This window comes from Canariomyces notabilis (genome assembly GCF_033297395.1).
Source record: "Canariomyces notabilis strain CBS 508.74 unplaced genomic scaffold N656scaffold_40, whole genome shotgun sequence".
NCBI classification, from domain to species: domain Eukaryota; kingdom Fungi; phylum Ascomycota; class Sordariomycetes; order Sordariales; family Chaetomiaceae; genus Canariomyces; species Canariomyces notabilis.
This window is the reverse complement of record NW_027041862.1, coordinates 41,040-59,886: the sequence shown is the minus strand read 5'-3', so window position 1 is coordinate 59,886 and position 18,847 is coordinate 41,040. Positions and strand designations below refer to the sequence as shown.

General features: G+C 54.4%; 7 protein-coding genes across 7 annotated transcripts; 5 read left to right on the top strand and 2 right to left on the bottom strand.

Moving 5' to 3' along the window:
* Window positions 1–198: 198 nt before the first annotated feature.
* N656DRAFT_719755 (uncharacterized protein) lies at window positions 199–1,258 on the top strand (the record flags this gene model as incomplete). Its single annotated transcript, XM_064812397.1, has 2 exons — window positions 199–344; window positions 562–1,258. 2 exons carry the CDS (start codon window positions 199–201, stop codon window positions 1,256–1,258), a joined length of 843 nt encoding a protein of 280 aa, XP_064665168.1.
* A 1,465-nt stretch (window positions 1,259–2,723) lies between these two features.
* On the top strand, window positions 2,724–4,439 carry N656DRAFT_503519 (uncharacterized protein). The gene is made up of 2 exons (XM_064809866.1): window positions 2,724–3,120; window positions 3,184–4,439. Exons 1-2 carry the CDS (start codon window positions 2,840–2,842, stop codon window positions 4,253–4,255), a joined length of 1,353 nt encoding a protein of 450 aa, XP_064665167.1. The 5' UTR covers window positions 2,724–2,839; the 3' UTR covers window positions 4,256–4,439.
* On the top strand, window positions 4,272–5,473 carry N656DRAFT_503510 (uncharacterized protein). The gene is made up of 3 exons (XM_064809865.1): window positions 4,272–4,350; window positions 4,698–5,073; window positions 5,132–5,473. Exons 1-3 carry the CDS (start codon window positions 4,306–4,308, stop codon window positions 5,179–5,181), a joined length of 471 nt encoding a protein of 156 aa, XP_064665166.1. The 5' UTR covers window positions 4,272–4,305; the 3' UTR covers window positions 5,182–5,473.
* Window positions 5,474–6,472: 999 nt separating this feature from the next.
* On the top strand, window positions 6,473–10,130 carry N656DRAFT_849271 (uncharacterized protein). Its single transcript, XM_064819334.1, has 4 exons — window positions 6,473–7,281; window positions 7,350–7,610; window positions 9,703–9,976; window positions 10,033–10,130. The coding sequence occupies exons 1-4, from the start codon at window positions 6,912–6,914 to the stop codon at window positions 10,085–10,087; spliced, it is 960 nt and encodes a 319-aa protein (XP_064665165.1). The 5' UTR covers window positions 6,473–6,911; the 3' UTR covers window positions 10,088–10,130.
* A 519-nt stretch (window positions 10,131–10,649) lies between these two features.
* N656DRAFT_802511 (uncharacterized protein) lies at window positions 10,650–12,359 on the bottom strand (the record flags this gene model as incomplete). The annotated part of the gene is made up of 4 exons (XM_064818252.1): window positions 10,650–10,983; window positions 11,127–11,445; window positions 11,511–11,708; window positions 11,795–12,359. 4 exons carry the CDS (start codon window positions 12,357–12,359, stop codon window positions 10,650–10,652), a joined length of 1,416 nt encoding a protein of 471 aa, XP_064665164.1.
* Window positions 12,360–12,936: 577 nt separating this feature from the next.
* On the bottom strand, window positions 12,937–17,005 carry N656DRAFT_840297 (carbohydrate-binding module family 24 protein; the record flags this gene model as incomplete). The annotated part of the gene is made up of 8 exons (XM_064818935.1): window positions 16,841–17,005; window positions 15,545–16,768; window positions 15,358–15,491; window positions 14,572–15,313; window positions 14,495–14,517; window positions 14,058–14,316; window positions 13,588–14,024; window positions 12,937–13,309 (listed from the first exon to the last, which is right to left on the bottom strand). The coding sequence occupies exons 1-8, from the start codon at window positions 16,919–16,921 to the stop codon at window positions 12,937–12,939; spliced, it is 3,273 nt and encodes a 1,090-aa protein (XP_064665163.1). The 5' UTR covers window positions 16,922–17,005.
* Window positions 17,006–18,235: 1,230 nt separating this feature from the next.
* Window positions 18,236–18,741, top strand: N656DRAFT_802506 (uncharacterized protein; the record flags this gene model as incomplete). Its single annotated transcript, XM_064818251.1, has 3 exons — window positions 18,236–18,289; window positions 18,355–18,461; window positions 18,534–18,741. The coding sequence occupies 3 exons, from the start codon at window positions 18,236–18,238 to the stop codon at window positions 18,739–18,741; spliced, it is 369 nt and encodes a 122-aa protein (XP_064665162.1).
* Between the last annotated feature and the right edge of the window lie 106 nt (window positions 18,742–18,847).

Here is an 18,847-nt window from a genome sequence, read left to right as displayed (position 1 = left end):
CCAGGTAACCACCCGAACCCGTAACACACTAGGGCCTTCCCAACTGCGCCGACCACCAGCTGGGCAACAAGAACAATGGCATTGGAGCATGAACTTGGTGCCGCTGCATCTCAACTTGCCCAATTCCACCTCGATGTTGAGTTGAAGCCAGACCTTCAACAACATGAACGTCTCAAGCCCGTTCTCGGTCCATCCGGCATGTCCGCCGTGTCCGTGACCGTGACAGACCTACCAACCCCACCCTTTTCGCCGGACGGACTCGCAACTCCGGACGGCGACACAATAGCGCCCGGCACATTCCCGTTCTTTCCCCTGCTTCCGGCCGAGCTCCGTCTCAAGATATGGTGAGTTTCTTGTGCCGCACCTACTCGTCCATCTTACACCGTGCATTTTTCCAGCCGGACTACCCGGTGAGGAGGTTGGATGAATCATGACACACAACCTACATGCACTTGTATTGGTACCTTACATACCCCGCTTGAACTTAATCCCATGGTGCACATGTTATGTACCTTATATTTGCCCATAATTGATCTGAACTAACCAATCTGCCTTACACAGGCACATGTCCTTCCTCCCGCGCACCGTCGAACTCCACACGCGACGAACCCACTACGCCGATGACGACGACATGTGGTCGAACGCAATCCCGAAATGGCAGTCGCAGTCGCGCAACCCGGCCGCTTTGTCCGTCAACGCCGAGGCGCGCGCTGCCGCCCTCGAGTTCTACACGGTCGCCCTGCCGCTCGCACACCAACACCAGGGGCCCGGCGACCGGCTGCAGGACAGCGACCGCGTGCTGTACCTCAACCTAGAGCAGGATATGGTTGTGCTGCTCGGAGAGTTGCACTATCTGCGCCTGACTAGGCTGCTGAAGTGGTTCCGTAAGATGGACGAGGCTAGACAGTCACAACGGAGAAGTGGTGATGGGAGGGAGGGAGTCGGGTTGAGAAGACTGGCTATGAGCGTCGCGGCGTGGGCGCACGAGCGCGGGGCCGAGACGCTCAAGGCGTTTAATATTCCTGTGTTTGGCCATATCGAGGAGTTTGTCCTGTTCATGTACATGGACCGCATGCCGCCGCCGGCTTGGAGTGGTGGATCGTGTGTGCTTGAGGAGGCCTCGCCCGATGAGGACCATTACCGCCGCTTTGTTATGGGCCGCGGAAAACAGTTCCGCGATCGCCAACGTGGCGGTTGGATGCAGGTTGGCCAGAGGCCGTTGAAGATAGCCGAGATACGATTTGATGATGGGTGGTGATGGTGTAATATTAAGATATGTGAGCTGTAAGCCTTGATCTGGCAGTCCAAGATCGTACTATGGTTCTCAAGCACAGCCCCCTGCTGGCTCGAAGGTAATATTCCAGTTTCCCCTGACTCAAGCATGCTAGCAAATTGGCATTCCCTGTCCTGACCGCCCAGACGCACCATGTTGTGAGAACATCACCAGCGTGAGTGTATTGAGCTCCTGAATCTTCACTTCCTCCCGGTTCTGCTTTTCGTCCTCGAGTTTTCCCTCTTCTCTTGGCAGGGGACGCAGAGCGAGTATTGATCGGCGTCTTTCTGCCAGACATCGAGGCATTTGCCTCCGCGGCATATCGATCCTGTCATCTGGGCAAGCTGGCAGGCGGTGATCGGGCGCTGCCAGGCAAACTGAAAGCAGTCACGCTGGGAGCAGTAGTATTTGTTTTGGAAGCACATCGTCGTGGGGGTCGATGGAAGAGCTGGGCCTTGGGGTGTATCATCTAATCAGTAATACTGTAATACTAGCAGTGACACCAGTTCAACGCAAAAGTTAGCATCATCATACCTCTAAACGCAAGACGATGCCACTGTGGCGGGCACACTGCAGTCGGGTTTGATGTCGCGACAGTCACGGTGATTGACCGTACCAGTCACACCAAGTACCTTGAGTGAAGTCTCATGGCAGGAAATAGCCATAGAGACTTCTATAGCCGTCGAAATCTAGGACTCTAGACTCCAGAGTGATAATGACGTTGCGGCGTCGGTTTTGAGGATTCTATCCCGTCTCATCGGTTGCTGAGTTGCTTTCATGTGCTCTTTGATCATCGCAAACATGACAACCGGAACTTAATGGCATGTAGGTTTCGCTATATCATCCAAACTGTAACTATTAGAGCCAACCCAAAGCAGTCGAAACTTGAACACGAATAGAGTGCACATGGGGACTCGAAGGATATATCGGCCCCTCCCGAACTTACTCGTTCTCACGATGCCAGCATGACTTTCCAGACCGAAGACCTCAGCACCTCCTCTGTATAGGCCCATTCTTTCCACTTGCTCATGGCTGAAGATGCACCCAGCCGAGAGGAGGCAAACATCAAGGTACCTAAATGCGATTGCTAAAGACTCGGTGAGGGTTTGTTTGAGGTGGCAGGTGCAAGTCTGAGCTGCATGCTATTTCATTGGTTGTTGTTCCCCTGATTCAGGTGCTCCACGCGGTTGCCCTAACCCCTGGACATCGGGACAGCCAATGATCCTGCCAAGAAATGCCCACTCACTACTCACCTGCGAGCGAACGACGACAATCACCGCACTCAAAGTCAACCGCCACAAAACAAAACACCCTGGTCGCAATATGCTTTGCATGCTCTAGTGGATGTCTCTGGGAGCAGTTGAAACTTGATGGGCCGCAGTCAGAGTTTGGGACAACACGCTCCTGCGCCACAGGACAAAATGGCCGAAAGAAATCTTTTCACCCTCTCCATGGCCTACGGTCTACCGAATATATGCCAAACGTCCATTCCACCACAGCGGAAATACCAAGTGCCTAAGCCCAAGATATGCTAAGCGAGCGACTCTTTTCTCCATGTAATTCACAATGATCAAGACCAGCCTTCAGACCATGGACACGATCCTCGAGTCGAACCCTCAAATTGTGCTCACTCAAGCGTCCCCAGTCGACGCGGTACCATTCTCGACACCAATCAGACCGACAGATGGGACAATGCGAGTGGTGACATTCCCTGGCGATTCTATTCACACAGCTACTCTCGTTGATCACCGGCCCAGGATCGTGAAATCTTCATCTCTGAAAATTCCGGTCACAAGGAAAGCAAGTCACCGCGTCCGGGAATGGGTCAAGCGATCCAGCTCTGCAAGGTATGCTCAAACTACATCTGTGGGTTGTTTTCTGAATCACAGTGTGCTGAACTTTGGTTTCAGGACCAGCAGCACGACCGGGACCAGAGCATCAGGGTCGGACTCACTAAAAACCCAAATCAGACACTTGGGGGGAGGTCGGATAGAGGCGGGAGAAGTAGCAGGGGGAACACTTCTTGCGCCCAACAACGTGACAGCTGCGGGAGTGAAGAGCACGCAACAAAGGAGTCGAGCAACTTCCATTGACAGCCGCGTCACGCAGTGGCTCGATTTCTATCCAAACCCTTCCGAGAGATCCAAGGCTCAAAGACAACTCAACCAGCCCAGTAGGCTCGAGCCCAGTCCTCTCCCCTCCGAACGGCCTCCCCAGAATCTTCGTCCTCGGCCCAGCTCCAACGCCGATCTACGACCAGCACCGCTAAAGATCGCCCAGCCTGAGAGCAAAAGCCGCCTGAGCGGGGACCCGCGTTCAAAGCCGCTGGCACGGAAGAACTCGAAGTGGAAAGCTCTGCCCAGTCTCCCAGATTCCGAGCAGCCAACTACCGATCCTGTTCGCAAGCAGGATCCTGTAGTGGCGGCCGCGTCAGCAACACGTGATGGCGTGACACCCGCAGCTCGGGAAGTGCAAAGTTCTCAACAAGACACCTCAGAAGCGCGTCACAGTCCTCCAGAGATTCCGGACGGAAGAAGCGGCATCCCGCCTCAACGACCTAAAGGAATCCAATGCGTCACACCTCCTCAAACGCCAGATAGCATCGCCTACGGCATTGCCAGTCTGAGGGTAGGCAAGGCTCCGAACGGTTACGATAGTGAGATAGGGAACACGAAGAGTGGCGCACCGGCCGAGTCCGAGGCCAGTCCGGACACGAAGAGCTTGGGTCATCTCGACGATGATGGCGCCCGGCCTGAGAGGAGAATTAAACCGGAAGCGCCTGGATTGATGTCAACAATACATCACACGCGCGAGGAGCGAGCATGGCTGCATGTGAATTATCGAGGCGAGGCCCCCTTCTTGCTGGCGTGGGGCCTGGACATTGCAAGGCCTGGTGACCGGGAAGAGGGCTTGTTGATTCTTCGGGATTTGATGCAAGCTGAGAGGGAGAAGGAGGGCAAGACTAGCTTGGGTAATATTTGAGTGGTGCGTTGGACTTGAGGGGCGGGCAGTTACTACTTTTGCATGCAATAATGCTGAGAAACCGTTGCAATTTCCCAGAAATCAGTGTCTACCAGGTACGTTAGTCTCCGTGGTTGCTTCGTTGCTGCGCGTCTCATGACTTGTTTGCCGCTTTCATCCCATCTCTGAGGGCCACTTGCCTGTCCTTCACCGACGAGGCTGGGTTTCCTCGCCAGTCCATTACAGTTGCTTTACTTCTTTCCTCTCCGCAAAATTTGACTTTCCAAACCTTCCAATTGTCAGCTTTACCTGCCCAATTCCCTGAACCTACTGTGGTGTCGCGTACAATAGGTCACCGACCTTTGGCTTTATCTGTCCTTCAAATCTTCTACAGCCTGATCTCGATCAATCTGAACCGACTTATTTGATCAACATCATGGCCGACAACTTTCAACTTGCCCAGGCCTTTGCGACCTTGTTTGCCCAGCTGCAGCAACAGCAAAACCAAAATTCTCCGCCTCAGGCTGGCAGCAACGTTCGCCAGATTCCCATGATTCGCAACCTGGACAGGGCTGAAGACCTCGAGTCCTGGCGGGAAGAGCTCGTTCAAATGCTGAAGCGATATGGCCTTGCCAAGTACATCGAGAGCGAACTCCCCCAGCCCGAGGATCACACTGCCCGCCGCCAGTGGCTCAGGGATCGCCTCGACGTCGACGCATACATCCAAACCACGGTTCCTAATGAGGAAATTTGGAATTCCTTGCGTGAGCGCGGCTGGTCTGCTGCGGATATGAACCCTAAGAGAACCTTCGACTTTGTCGTCCGATATTTTCATGAAGGTACTGTGAGCCATGAGACCCCGGAACTCACTGCAACATGACTCACCGACTTGTTCAGTTTCTCCCTTTTCCAGGCGAGACCGGCGGTGTCGATATTCCAGCCCATGATACCAGCATCGAACGAAGCTCCACCGAATCTGTGAATAGCGGTGAGAACACCAGCAACAAGATTGTTAGCCGCGAGCGGCGCATGGAGGAAGTTTCCGGAGAGGACGGCCAGACCTTCCAGGCGTTTGGGCACCCGCGGGATGCCGATGAACACTCGGCCTCGGACGACCCGGGACATATTCCCAAGAATCTAAATACCGAATCAAATAAACTGGTGGTGGGCCCCGCGCCTCAGAAAGCCAAGCTGGACATAGAGCTTAGGGAGAAGCGTCGGATCCCCTGCCGCAGATGTCTCACGCGCCTATAGGGAAAACCCGTACTCCGGATGGTGCTACAACCAGGCCAATTCAAATGGCAGCTGCTCCCAGTGCGACAAAGACAGAAAGATCTGCGCGCCAGTGAACCCTCATTTACTCGAGAGGGCTGTTAAGTTTGTTGTGGCTTTGGATGCCTACCTGCATCCAAAAGAGGACGAGGATTGGGAGGTGCTTGCCAACGCTTAGGAGGCTGCTGGCAGAGGACTTCCATTGAATTCTTGGGCAAGAGCCCCAAAACTGCGTTCTGATATCTTGTTACAACACCTTAACCTATGTGAGGAAGCCGGCAAGAAGCTGCGTCTGCGCGATGATACCGGTCCTGAGGGGGAGGAAACCGCACCTGAGGAGAAGCAAATCGCACCTGAGGAGCTTTCTACCAGTGGTGGTGTGCTCGGAGGCTTGGAGCAGGCTGTGCTAGGCACTAAGCTGGATCGTATAGCGCAGTTGCTGGAAGAGCTGCCTGCAAAGATCATTGAAGCGCTTAGCCAGGTAGCTGACACTGCTGCCACCTAATAGTGCTGGGGCCTGGGACAGATAGAGTTGTGGCATGGGCAAGCAGTGTGGGGTGTAACCTTAGAGTACCATAACGTTATGTCCAAGAGATATCAGTGTATTGTACCTTTCAATGAAGACATCATGTATGTTAACCAAGATATTCGGATAGCCAACCGGCTTACAAAGACCCAAAACAACGTAACAACCATGTGCCAGTCCAGCAAACTCATATACAGTTCTCACCAGCCTGGGGACCGGACATTGCAAAGCCGGCGGATCGGGAATCAATTCTTCAAGATTTGACTCACGCTAGCTGAGTAAGAGAGCAAGAATCTTGGGTAGCTGTGAGGAGGCTTGTTGATTCTCAGGGATCTGAGGAGGAGAGCAAGCTCGCGGTGAACGTTGGGACATCTGAGTGCCAAAGTGGTACATTGGATCAGAGGAGCATTCATGATGTAGATAAGGTACTATCGTAAATTCCCAGTAATATCTACCTGTCTACGTGACTACCTTACTTGCCTCACTGCGTGACGGGTGTTTTCCGCTTTGGCCTTCGCCAGCCTCATCTCTTTTCTTTCAGGTCCTCAACATCGACATGCTCCCAAAGTGCACTACACAAAAACGAATCCAAATTTCTCATTTGTTGCATCGAGCCACGTACCTCTTGTTTCCTCTGAAACCCGCCTTGTACTTCCCCTCCATCAAAAATTGCCTTGAATTCCATCTTCCTTTCCACTAGACCTGCTTTTCCATTCTGTGTTTCGTTCTACTAAGGTTTAGCCTTGGCTTGACTTGATTTGACTTGACCGACGCCTGCCTGGTCAGTATGCCGTTTCCACATGAAGCGACTTGCTTAACCCACACCGGCTGACCACCTCAGTCGAACAGACCTACCTACCATCAGGCACCCCAGTCAACATGGCCAACAACAGGGTCGCGCAGGCCTTAGCGGCCTTAGCCCAGCGTAAGGCCGGCCGCAATGTTTGCCGAATCAATATTCGAAGCCTGAGCAAGGTCGAAGACCTCAAGACCTGGCGTGAGGACCTCATCCGAGTGCTGGAGATATTTGACCTTGCCAAGTACATCGAGAGCGATGTCCGAGAGCCTGAGGATTTCAATGCCCGTCTTCAGTTCTTCATCGACCGCCGCTATGCAGAGGATTACATCCGCGCCACCGTCTCTGACCAAAAAGTCTGGAATGCCTTGCGCAAGCTTGGTTGGTCCCACGAGGATAAGAATCCCAAGAAAACATTCGACTTTGTCGTTCAGTACTTTGAACAACTTGAAGGTACCGTACTGATGCATCGTCAAGAACTCGCCGGAACATAACTAACCGTCATTTTTCCCTTCCCACAGACCGGACCAAGAACGCCAATATCCCAGTCAATACAGCCGTAGGTCCTGCGCCTGAGGAACTCTCTGCCATCACGACTGGCCTCAAGGGCGTGGAACAGGCTGTGGAAGATCAAGGCATCAAGCTGGATAGTATAGTCTCTGCCACCACTAATGGGCTCAAGGGCGTGGAGCAGGCTGTGCAAGGCCTAGGTATCAAGCTGGATCGTATAGCGCAGTTGCTGGAACGCCAGGAAGCTGACTGGAGCGACATCGGCGCTAATGGTGATGGGGCCTAGGATAACCTACAACTTTGTCAGTAGCGGTATGATTCATGGGGGAAAGCACCGTGAGACGGAGGCAGTCATGTCAAGTAGGTACCTCAGTACGCAGGTCAGGCGCAGCTTTGAATCAGTAGGTGCGTCTTCATGTCAACGCCGGCTTTCATCTCGGACCTTATCGGACAAGCGTTGCCAGTAGGAGGCGTTGAGGGCACCCTGGGCCTGCAGCTGAGCGAGTAGCGTCCTCCCCGGCCGCCTCGGACCAAGGTGCTCGCGACTTGACTTCCTCAAAGCCCGATCCAATCGCTTCTAGCGCCTCGACCTGCTCCGTCACAGTCTGCAGGTCTTCGCTCACGCTCTTGGAGTTGCTTCCATCCTGATCTTGCCGTTTAGGGACCAATGTACAGTACCTTAGCAGGAGTAGAAGCAAACTAGCACCTACAGCATGACAACATCTCCCCACTAACCTACCTTAGAATACCGCATCATGATATACTGAGACTTGACAGCCAAGCAGCCTACAAAACCCCGGAATGTTAGGAAGAAGCTCCCTCTTGATTGGAAGTGACAACATAATATGCAAGCAACAATGTAACAACCATGAACAGCAAACCCATAGTTACACAGTTCTAGGCTGAGTGGTTGCATTAGATCAGATGGGTGTGCATGCATGTATGCTGAGCTAGATAGCTGTCATGATTGCCTAGAAACTGCATTAGTACCGTATAGATGGGCGAGATAAGCTAATGCAAGACCAAGCAATTAGTCACAGTGAAGCCAAGGATGATGAGGTTTCACACCACCATTGCAGGTGACGTAGGGCAGATACGCTAACAATCTAATCGTGGGCCGGTCTGCTCAATCTCTTCGACGGCTTCGACGGCGCCAGCAGTAGGTTGAACGGGTGTAATACGCTGGGCAAGGATTGGCTCGGTGTTGCAACTTGAAGTCGCTAGGTAGTCCTGCTTAATTGCTTCACTGGGTCTCAGACTCTTGGGCTCACGGACTCACGGGCTGGTGTGTTTCGCTTTGGCCCCCGTGCTCATCCGATCTCTTTTCTTTTAGGTTTTGGACAGACGTGCTTACGACGCTAGACTGCGCAGGAAGAAACCTGAAGTACCTAAACTTCCAGGTTTCCATTAGTTTTCATCGAGCTACTGCCTTTATATTTGTGAAGCCGGCCTTGTGCTTCCTCTCCACCCTCTCAGATTCCATCTTTCTTTCCGCCAGACCTGGCTTTCCATTCTGTGTTTGTTGTCCACTGCCAGGGTGGTCGTTCTCTTCCAAAAAGGACCTGAGCCTTTTGACCTAGATTTGGATGGGGCTCGACCTGACTTGAACAACACATGCGTTGTCACACCCGTCAAATATTCCAGTTGAACAAACCTGTCTACCTACCTACCCAGTCAACATGGCCGACAAAGATCGTCTCCGGACTTAGCGGCAGCAATTGCAGTGTTACAACATATGCACAACCAGATCCGGTTTATGCTAGGGCAGCACCCTTGCTGCCACAACAAAGTAGGGTTACCCAACATACGACCCCTGTCGAATGCTGAAGGTCTGGAGAGCTGGCATGAGGACCTTGTCCTCATTCTAGAACTCTTTGACCTTCTCAAGTACATCGAAGGAGACGTCCTCCCACCGCCCAACAACTTTGAAGACATTGACGCCACGGTTGCCTACGCTCAATGGGCTACAGAGCGATATCAAGTAGACTAATATATCGCGAGCACCATTGATAACGGGGAAGCTATACGTGCTTTGACTCAATGTGGCTGCTTTCGGGTTGCGGGCAAAAAGATGGTAGACATGACGCCCCCTGATCATCTGGACCATCCCAGAAAATCTTCGAATCTGTTCTTGATTACTTCCAAACAGGTACTGTTGATACCCCCTGTCTAGAGCTCACCACTGCAGCGGTTGGCTTGAGGGCTTCTAGTCATTTTCACCTCCCCTCTCCCTCCAACCCTCTTACACCCTCCTTTCTTTTCTTTGCCCCTTTTTTCTTCCCCCCCCCCACCCCACCTTCCTTCCCCCTGGCCCCCCTTTTTACTCACCGCAACATCATGGATGACTGACTCTCCATCTTCCAGTCCCGAATGAGGTTCGAGACAGCAACGGCGACCTCGTTACCTGCAATTTTATCGACTGGCCCATGGATGACGTCTCGATTTCGGGATTGGAGCAGGCCGTGAGAAACCTAATCATCAAGCTGGACACCCTAAAGGAGCAGTTGGTGGAGAGGGCCGCACCCGACGAAAGCGACTCCCAGGCTGTGGAAGAATTCAAAGGAGTAAACATGGAGCTGGATCGTGTGGTGCAGCAGTTGCTGGAGATCCTGCGAGCTGACCGACATCAACGCTTGGGGTAATGGGGCCCAAGACAACCTATGGCCTTTTTGTCACTAACCGCATGGTTTATAGGGGGAAGGCGGCGGTCATGTCAAGTACCTGGCTGAGCAGTTGGACGTCTAGATGAGGTGGCCTGGGAGACTTTTGACCTTTGACATCCTGTGATGGACCCTCCATAGCCATCTTTTTCCCCGACTTGAGCAGTATATGGCTTTGAGAACACTATACAGAGAGCGGCGCGAGGACTCGCTTCCCTGCTCTTGCTTTTGGTGGCGTCTCTTCGCTGTCAATGAGCTAGGATTAGCTTGAGCTGAGACGGGAGAGCCCAAGCATGACTATTATATCTCCCCACCAACCTACAATGTCACTGATTGCGACCCATTGCAGTCCAGTATTTTCGAGAGATCAAACTTACCTAGGTAATTTGCAATCAGATTGTCCCCCTCCCCCTACCCCCGGCCGCCTCCAAGAAAGATGAAATGACACAAGTTCACAACATGGATAGATACCTAAGCAATAAACTGTATGAGGTAGGTATTGTACAAAGAAACGAATGAAACAAGAGATTCAATGGGAAGCAATGCAAAGTATGACGCAACCCAAGCTGGCTGGAAACCAAAAGCCTCGGGATATACAAGACTGCACTAGTTTTCCTTTGAGAAACAACAAACAGAGAAATCCAAGCCGTGTTATGGCGGAGGCGGAGGTAGCCCATCTTTTCTGATTTTAAACAGCCCACTCGCGCCTTCACGTACTGGATCATATTGCATTGCGTGGCGTCTCATAACGTCCAGAGTCCTAAGCATCCCCGTGATCCGATTGCGCAACCTTGGCTGCGTGTTGGGGTCTATCCGGGCGAGAGCCTGATTCCAGTTGCCAGTCAGTCGATCAATCAGCCGGAAGTAGCCGGTGCTCGAAGCCTCTATCCGCGGGAGCAAAACGCTGTGGAGATATCTGCGATACAAATGATTGGAACGAGGGCCGTCTTGTGCGATGCGGCCAGTGGCCCGAAGACGGTCGTCGCTGTTGGTGGGGTGTCAGTTGGAACTGTTTTCGGGTTTCATGACTTGACTCGGGGTGTGGCCGGGGGGGGGGGGGGGGGGGGGGGGGGGGGGGGGGGGCGGAGGACGACGGAGACGAGGAAAGTCGAGCAAGTTAATACTTACAACCTCTGAAACAGGGCAGCAAAGCCTTGGGTGACGCGCTCCATGGCTGCGTGTACCGTGTTGTCATTCAGGTACTCGAAGACGGCAGTATACAAACGGAGGAAAGAGACAGCCTCCTCGAATCGGGCTTCGCCGGTTTGTAGCGAAGTGTCGTCAAATTCATGTTCCTTCCAGAAATCTTCACCGAGAGCCATGAAACCCCGAACCATGCGCATCTTGTGCAGATTGATAGCCGCATGCGCGTTGACCATGTTTTCGGGGTGTACAAAGCTTCCGATCAAGTCCCACATTTCGCGCTCAGGACTGATATTAGCATCGGCTGTTGTCCGTTTGTTTAGTTCCACTTGGGTTCTTGCCCGTGACATTCAGGACAGGTTCACTCACGATGCGTGCCTGGAGGTGCCCCCGAGTCCCATTGGGACCATGGCTGTGTGAAGACGCTACCCTGACCCATGAGGCCGACTGGCATGAGTGGCAGCCGCGGCTCGATGAACTGGGGAAACACAGTAGTGCGTCGGACTTGACCGGTCATCATGAAGCTCCACTGCTCTGGGACCGTGTTCTCCTCGATGATATGCTCGGCTGCAGCACGGGGTGGCCCCGTGTTTTAGCAACCTGACAATACACGACGGGAAGGATAGAAGAAAATGGAGGGGACAAATCCATACCGTGATAGCCCGCAGCGTTCTGGTCGCCCGTCGACACTACTCGGGGGTTCTCGCAGTCGTAGGCATCCGCCAAGTTGTAGAAGCCTGCGTTTTGATTGAGGTTGGCCAGAAACTGACCGTTGTTGCCAGTAGGGTATGTGCTCGACGTCGTCGTAAAGGTGTTCTGCCCATTACGCTGCTGAGCCACCTTAAAGTCGCGCGCGGCACCGGTCGCCCGAGGTGCGAGATGCGGCTGGACGCTGTCAGGAACCTCTGCGCTGCGGCGTCTGGTCACCTCGCTCACGTCTCCTCCTTCGTCATTGTTGAGGCTGAGGTGGGTGTAATTGGCCGAAAGCCAGTCCAGGTCGCGACATACGAGCTCATCCTGGCCAGTGCCACAGCCCATAAAATGGAATCTCGAGTCAAAGACAGGGACCCCAGGCAGATTGGGGGGATTGCGTGACGGGGGACCGTCGTCGCTCGGGGAACTTGAAAAGATTTCTCTCACGCCTCCGAAGGATTCAAGTTCGTACGTTTGGTCGGGCCAGCCAGGGGTGAGATCTTGTGTACCTCCTGCCCCGGCCATTATGTAGTTATTACCTAGAGGAGAGAGTTGGTTTTGGGCGGAAAGAGAGATTGAGAAGAGGGGGGGGCGGAGGGAGAAGGAGGAACTCACTCGTCGACAATGGTAACCCTACCATTGGAGTCCCGTTGAACACTTAAGGTGCGAGGGATCACAATGTCAAACTGTTGACATGTCCCCGTCAGCTCCAGCAGCTCAGGGGCACACATGCAGGCAGGGAAAGAAGGGTTCGATGCTTACCTCGAGGTCTCCCTTCACCAGATCTTGGTTGCCGTACTCAAAGACCTTGAGGTCAACACCGGCCGTGGAAACCAACTTGATGGCCAGAGGGGTAGCTTCCACGGCACGCTTCCCCAGCCCGCCAGCGTCTGATCGGGTCTGTAATTTACTGTCAGAGGACGTGGGCACCGCCGCCGCTATGGCTGCCATCTTGCCAACCAACTGGTCCGATACGACCGACGACAACCTCAACGGCTGGTCCGGGGTTGTAAGAAGGTTGACTTGGAATTTCCTGTGTGTGTCAGTCTTTTGGTCTCGAGCTCAATCACGGCGGGAAAAAGGGAGGTGGGCGGGTGCGAGCTTACCCATCCATGAAGCCGGATCCGCTCATCTGAATCTCGAGGTCCATCCTCGGGTTGATTTCGACGATGCCCGGAACCTTGTAGGCCCAGTCCGAAACTGGACTTGGGAACAGGGATCTACGGGGACTGGTGCCTGGAATGTTGACGATGCCCTTGCCGTCGACAGTGATGCTGGCGGTCGTGACAAGGATGCTGTCGAAGAAGCCCTGGGCTTCCTCCATGTGGAACTTGGGCGAAATGGTGCCGACAAGAGTGATGCCCATCCGGAACAGGTTGACCAGGTACCCTTCGGCGTGCACCGAAAGAAAACCATTCTGGGAACAACCGGATGAGGTTTGTTGGTAGACAAGACGGTCGAACTTGGCAGCCATGCTGATAAGCTGGTTTTCATCTTCAGTCGGAGTGCTGCGGAGATCATCAAATTCTAGGTAGTGGACAGTCAGATACCTAAGGTAGGTACGGTAGGTAACGTTAAATACACGGGCAGGTGGACGACTTGTTGGACTTACTTTGCTGCCACCTCTGATCCGAGCTGGACCAGAAAACGCTTGTGTTTCTGGGCCCTGGTTTCCGCCGTGGACTCGGCATTCCTTTTTCGTCTCGCGTCGGGCGAATTGTCGGACGGCTCATCGACAAACTCGTGGAAGTACCTATTTTGGGTGCCATAGTCAATGCGGATGTAGACGGGATCAGATTCAACTGCACGCTTGACACGTGAAAAGTCGTAGCTAAAGGACAGCTCGTGGACGGCGGCGTTGGGGGGAGCCCTGGCGCGCAGGTCATGGGACATGGCAATAGCACCATCAGTGACCGGCTTGATGGTGTGGACAACGCAGTAGCCCGAAAAGCCGCAGTCCGAAGGCAGCTTGACAATGGTTCCTTTTGCGCCGCCAAGGTGGATGTCGTCGCAGTTGGAGTCGGCCGAGTCGTCGGTGCAGACAAAGCGGACTGTATACGTCTCGTTGTCTTGATGTTTGAGCACGGCGGGATCGCAGTCTAGGTCCAGAATGTGCATGTGGGAGCCGTCTCGCGAGTCGAGACTGACGACCTTGTCGGGAGGTCCATCGATGACAACGAAGCCAAAGGGCTGGAGGGCACCCAAGCCGCCCGCCGGTTTTACCTCCAGCTTGGGCTCCGGGTTCGCCATGGTGAATGTAACCATGTAGTCGTCCGGCGGCAGTGTTGGAAACAGCCATTCCAGCGGCATGGGTAGGAACGCGTCGGATTCGGTCGGAAGCTCGCAGCATAGGGCGCGGTATGAATTACACGGGAACGAACCAAACTGACCTGCATATGGCGCGATGGAGGCAATGATCTCGTTCTTCTCTTTACAGCTCCGACTCATGCAATCGGCCCATGTGCACTTTTTGAAACCTAGGCTGCAGCAGAATTTGCTGTAGGATTCTTACCACGTTTCGCAGATGCCATACGGACCTGTATCGTCATGGATTTGTTGAGTCAGCTTTCCTGCCTTACCTAGAGTCACCTTAGGAGGAGGTACCCAAGACACCATGGAATGAATCAGGGGCTTGTGTTGGGTAAGGGGTAGGTAGGTACTTGCTGCGTCGGATACAATCCACCTGTCGGCCCTGTGCGAGCTCAACTTGATTCGCGTCGCAGCCCAGGGACGAGACCCTCCACTCGCAGCTGTCCACGAGACGTTCCCAGGTGTTGGATTTGCAGCAAAGAGACTGCTGCCCAAGCTGGCAAGGCCGCTCTCCATCGCCCCATTCCGAGTGGGCGATGGCGATCTCGTTGACGTCGCAACCGACGTTGCAAAGGGGGGCCTTTCCACTCCAACGGCACTCGCCGGGATTCTCGAACTCGGGACACCTGACGAGCCGGTATTGGCCGGGACGGCAGTCGTCTCTGAACCACGTCGATGGCGAACTCCAACCGTCGCGGTTCAGCTCGTATTGCAAGTTTTCCCTGTCAAGACAATCGGTCATGTAGCAGTTGTTCCCATCGGCAATGGCGCCTTTGAGGAAAACACCACCTGGTAGTCCTCCGGGCCCCTGCCCCACGGGGCTCGTTGTGTTCTGGCATGTGGACGGCGGACAGTAGTCTCCTCTGCTGCACGCAAAATTGCAAAGACCCTCGTCAACAAGGCCGGCCCGAGGTTTGCCACTGGCGCCGTCCAGGGGGTCAGGGGGCACGTTGAGCGGCCCCTGTGACGTGCACTGGCAGACCTGCGAGGGACAAAAGCCCAGCGCACATGCGTAGCTACAGAGGCCCTCGAGCTCGCCAGATCCAGTGCCCGAGGTGCAGGCGGGTGGGGTGAAGGGCGAGACGGTTGGCGTTGTGAGCGGGCCCGGCTCCTCAGCGCAGATGCCTGTCGGGCAGTAGCCCATCCTACAGCCCTCAGCGCAGAGCCCGCTGTAGTTCTCGCCCAGCCCTGGGGCAGGGTACCCGGGGGAAACTGGGTCGAGGGCTCAGGCCTGGGACTGCCCATGGCCTGGCAGAGACAGGCACCGACAGGGCAATAATCTCTCTCGCGAAGGAATTCGCAGAGGCCCTTGAAGTTGCCAATACCAGTTGCCTTGATGCAGCCCATCTCCTCCACTGTCAGAGTGGGCGTCGCCTGATGCTGCCAGCTGCCCACGCCACGTCGACAAACGCGTTCCAGTTGGTCAGTCCGCCCACACACGACGAGGTGCCAATGGCCCCGTTGGCCCCAGGATTGACGGCAGCAACCGTCGAGCTGCCGCGGCTCACCGTGATGACGACGTCTCCCGCGTTGCCAGCTGTGAAGTTGGCGTGGCCGTGGTAGATGCCCACGTCTCCGTCGGGTTTGTCGGTCCACGCTGCCGGCACAGGCACGCCCCCGACCGTCACCGACACGGACGCGTCGGAGCCCAGCAGCGCCGAAAAGAAGATCTTGTCCTGCATTACCAGCGACGGCGGGAATTCCAGCAGCAGCTGGCTGGCTGTGTTGCCCGTGGTGCGCCCATCGTTGCATGCGTTGGCGGCAGAGCGCCTCCACCAGCCGACGACGCCCTCCCTGGTGATGGTGGCCTGGCCACTCTTGTACAGGTCGATGACGTAGGGCAGAAAGGCTCGCCATCCGTCGTGCGGGTAGCCCTCGACATAGTTGAAGGGCGCACGGCCAATGGTAAAGGCCTCCATGGCTTTGCCGGGCCTCAGGGGGCCGATGTAGTGCGACTCGCCGTAGTCGTTCCACGAGATGAGCTGGACGAACTCGGGCTGGTTGAAGATGATTTGGTTCCACAGGTCGAACCACATGTCGTCGCCCCTCCAGAGCCAGTTCTTGTCGTATCCAGGCAGGTTTGTGTAGAACCACGGCGACGCCGGCATCATGTACGGCTTGCCATTCAAGAACAGCTTGTACGACGCATCGACATATGTGTTCATGTCTTGGTCGCCCCACGGCCAGGCTGCCCAGTTGAACAAGCCGTCTGCCACGCCGTTGCTCAGCTCCAAGGCCGCCTTTGCGCCCTTGGACGACCAGTCCGGAATGAAGAGTCCGCCGGTGGCTGCCTTAATATCGTGCCAGTCGTCGGCCTGATCGGGGCCCTCAAAGGTGCTGAGCAGGGGCTTTCCGTCGGTTCGGTAATAGGCCCCATTGTTGCAGTAGTCGTTACAGAGGTCGATGACTGTCTGCTTCTCAAACGGCCCAAGGCCGGCGTAGTCGAAGGAAAAGAAGAGCTTGAATCCCAGCTTGTTGGCCACCCAAAACGCCTTGTCCAGGAGCGGCCGAACCACGCTGGCTTCGTTGGCTATGTTGAGCGCAAACCCGTCAATGTGGGCCTCTTGGGCAAGCTGCATGTCATTTTGCCAGTCCGTCTCTGAATAGTCCTTGGTGTTGCCAACCTGCGTGTGGTGTTAGCCCCTTGGACACACTACCTAGGTTCTTGTCCGTCGTCAAGGCAGCCAGCACTGTACCATGAAGTGGGCAAACACGGCCTTTGCCTCAACCTGGGCAGCCACCAGGGCTAGGCTGGCCCAAAGGCGGCACCACCGCATCTCTAGGTGAAAAGAGAAGCAAACGAGTGCGAACGAGTGACTTTGGTCAGGCGTGAACCTCAACTACAAGGAAAAGAGATGCCCGTCTTCATGTCTACATCCTCTACATCCTTGGCGATTGTCTATCTTATAACTTACAACTTGAGGTAACCTCTCAACATCGCGCTACTCACCAATGACCTCCAGCACATGTTGTCCATCCATGCTCCTCAACCAGTTCCATATTGGCTCCCAGTGTCACGGAAGTCGGCCCGGGCATTCAAAGACTCCAATATTGCAAAAAACTCTGTCCAAGTCCGAATCCGAATCCCACCTACCTTATTGAATCCAATAGTCTCGGGATTATCACTCTAATTGCGCTCTTGACCCCATCACACCCGTGTTCTGTTGGTTCCAGATCTAGCATATGCATGTACATACACATTTTGCTAAAGGACTCATAGTGGAACCCCATCTGCTGGCTGCCCTGGCGGGCTGACTGCAACTCCAGCAAGTCTTCTGGCTTTCAAACACCAGTTCAGTGGGCCTACGCATAGACTTTTGGCCTTTTGGCCCAACCTCAGGGTGCAATTTTTGAAGTTGACTCAGGTACTCCGTACCATCAGCCTAGATATCTACCTAGGTACGGATACCTACCGTAGATACCCATCCTGATAGTGGCCCTGAGTGGATACGAAGGTCGAGTCAGAGTCAACAGGTACGTACTTGTACATGTTTGTACAAGTCCCATTGTAAGTGCAGTCCGGCTTACCAAGCCACATGACCCACAAGTAATCTTAAACCGTTTGGACGATTGGTCTGCCAAGTATGTGTTGTGGCTTACAGTGGGGCGGGCGGCTGTGTGAGCCCGAACTAACGGTGACCCGGAACTGCACTTGCATACCCGTTAGCTCGAACTTCTAGCATTCAGGGGCCACTGTCTAGATCGTGGCCCTTGTACGAAAGTGGAGCCAACGGGTAGGCACCTGTCTTTAGGCGATAGCAGTCAATCTCAAAATCCAGAGCACACCTCACCATAGCGATTGAAAGCATGACCCACTGAAGTGGTGTTTGGAAGTGAGAGTGGGTAACACAAGAAGCGAGCCGCCATTGTACCGAGGTATCGTACTGTACTTGTACCTACTCCCTAGGCCGCCAGATGCTTCAGGTTGCTTTCAATGCAGGCCATAACTTATCAACCTGGAAGCGACGCCCTATTCAAAAATTGAAGTTCACGGTCCAACCCTCGCCCGGTTTCACCGTGACAACGTCAGGGCAGCCCATCCTCACCCGTGGCATTCGTTTTGGTCTCGTCTCTCTCACTCTCTCATCAACATGACCACCTCAACGCTCTTCCGAGGGTCAGCTTGCCACCTTCTTTTCCGAGTCGTATGTTTGAGCCGATACTCTTCATCAAAGTTGAACCTAATCCAATCTCTAATGCCTTCTCATAGCTCATTTTCTCCCTCTTCTCCCGCGCGCTCACCCAGGTCCTGGTAACACCCGATGGCGGCTACATTGGCCGGATCCAACCACCCAGTGGCCTGTCCACCTCTTGCGTGTCAGTCACTGCCCCGGTGTGCTGCATTTTGGTGTAGCAGGTGGTGGGAGCTGACCATGGAGGAAAACCTAGGAGCACCTTTAACCGCAACATCACCTGCACACCCCCCTTGCTTAGCATTGCTCGTGGGTTGTTGCTGCCAAACGTGACAGACATTGAGATGTCCTGCGACCCCAACTGCCGACTGTCTCTTTTGGATCTCCAGGCTGTTCAGCAAGCCGCCTGCTCTTCCAATGACACAATCCGAGACTCGGGGACCATCTACCCTGCCACTTACTAAACCGATCTGCTTCTTGACACTTTCGATTATGCGTGTCTGAAAAACGAGTAGGTACACTACCTTCGCTCCGTGTATTGTGTGTAGAACAATCTGACGCACAAGTAGC

Bases quoted from the DNA above. Each gene is read 5' to 3' on its own strand.
- N656DRAFT_503519 (XM_064809866.1), top strand. From the start codon at position 2,840: ATGATCAAGACCAGCCTTCAGACCATGGACACGATCCTCGAGTCGAAC. The intron at 3,121-3,183 runs GTATGCTCAAAC...CTTTGGTTTCAG, and splicing joins AAGCGATCCAGCTCTGCAAG to GACCAGCAGCACGACCGGGA.
- N656DRAFT_503510 (XM_064809865.1), top strand. From the start codon at position 4,306: ATGCTGAGAAACCGTTGCAATTTCCCAGAAATCAGTGTCTACCAG. The intron at 4,351-4,697 runs GTACGTTAGTCT...CAACTTGCCCAG, and splicing joins CAGAAATCAGTGTCTACCAG to GCCTTTGCGACCTTGTTTGC. The intron at 5,074-5,131 runs GTACTGTGAGCC...CGACTTGTTCAG, and splicing joins CGTCCGATATTTTCATGAAG to TTTCTCCCTTTTCCAGGCGA.
- N656DRAFT_849271 (XM_064819334.1), top strand. From the start codon at position 6,912: ATGGCCAACAACAGGGTCGCGCAGGCCTTAGCGGCCTTAGCCCAGCGT. The intron at 7,611-9,702 runs GTGATGGGGCCT...TCCATCTTCCAG, and splicing joins GAGCGACATCGGCGCTAATG to TCCCGAATGAGGTTCGAGAC. The intron at 9,977-10,032 runs GTAATGGGGCCC...CATGGTTTATAG, and splicing joins GACCGACATCAACGCTTGGG to GGGGAAGGCGGCGGTCATGT.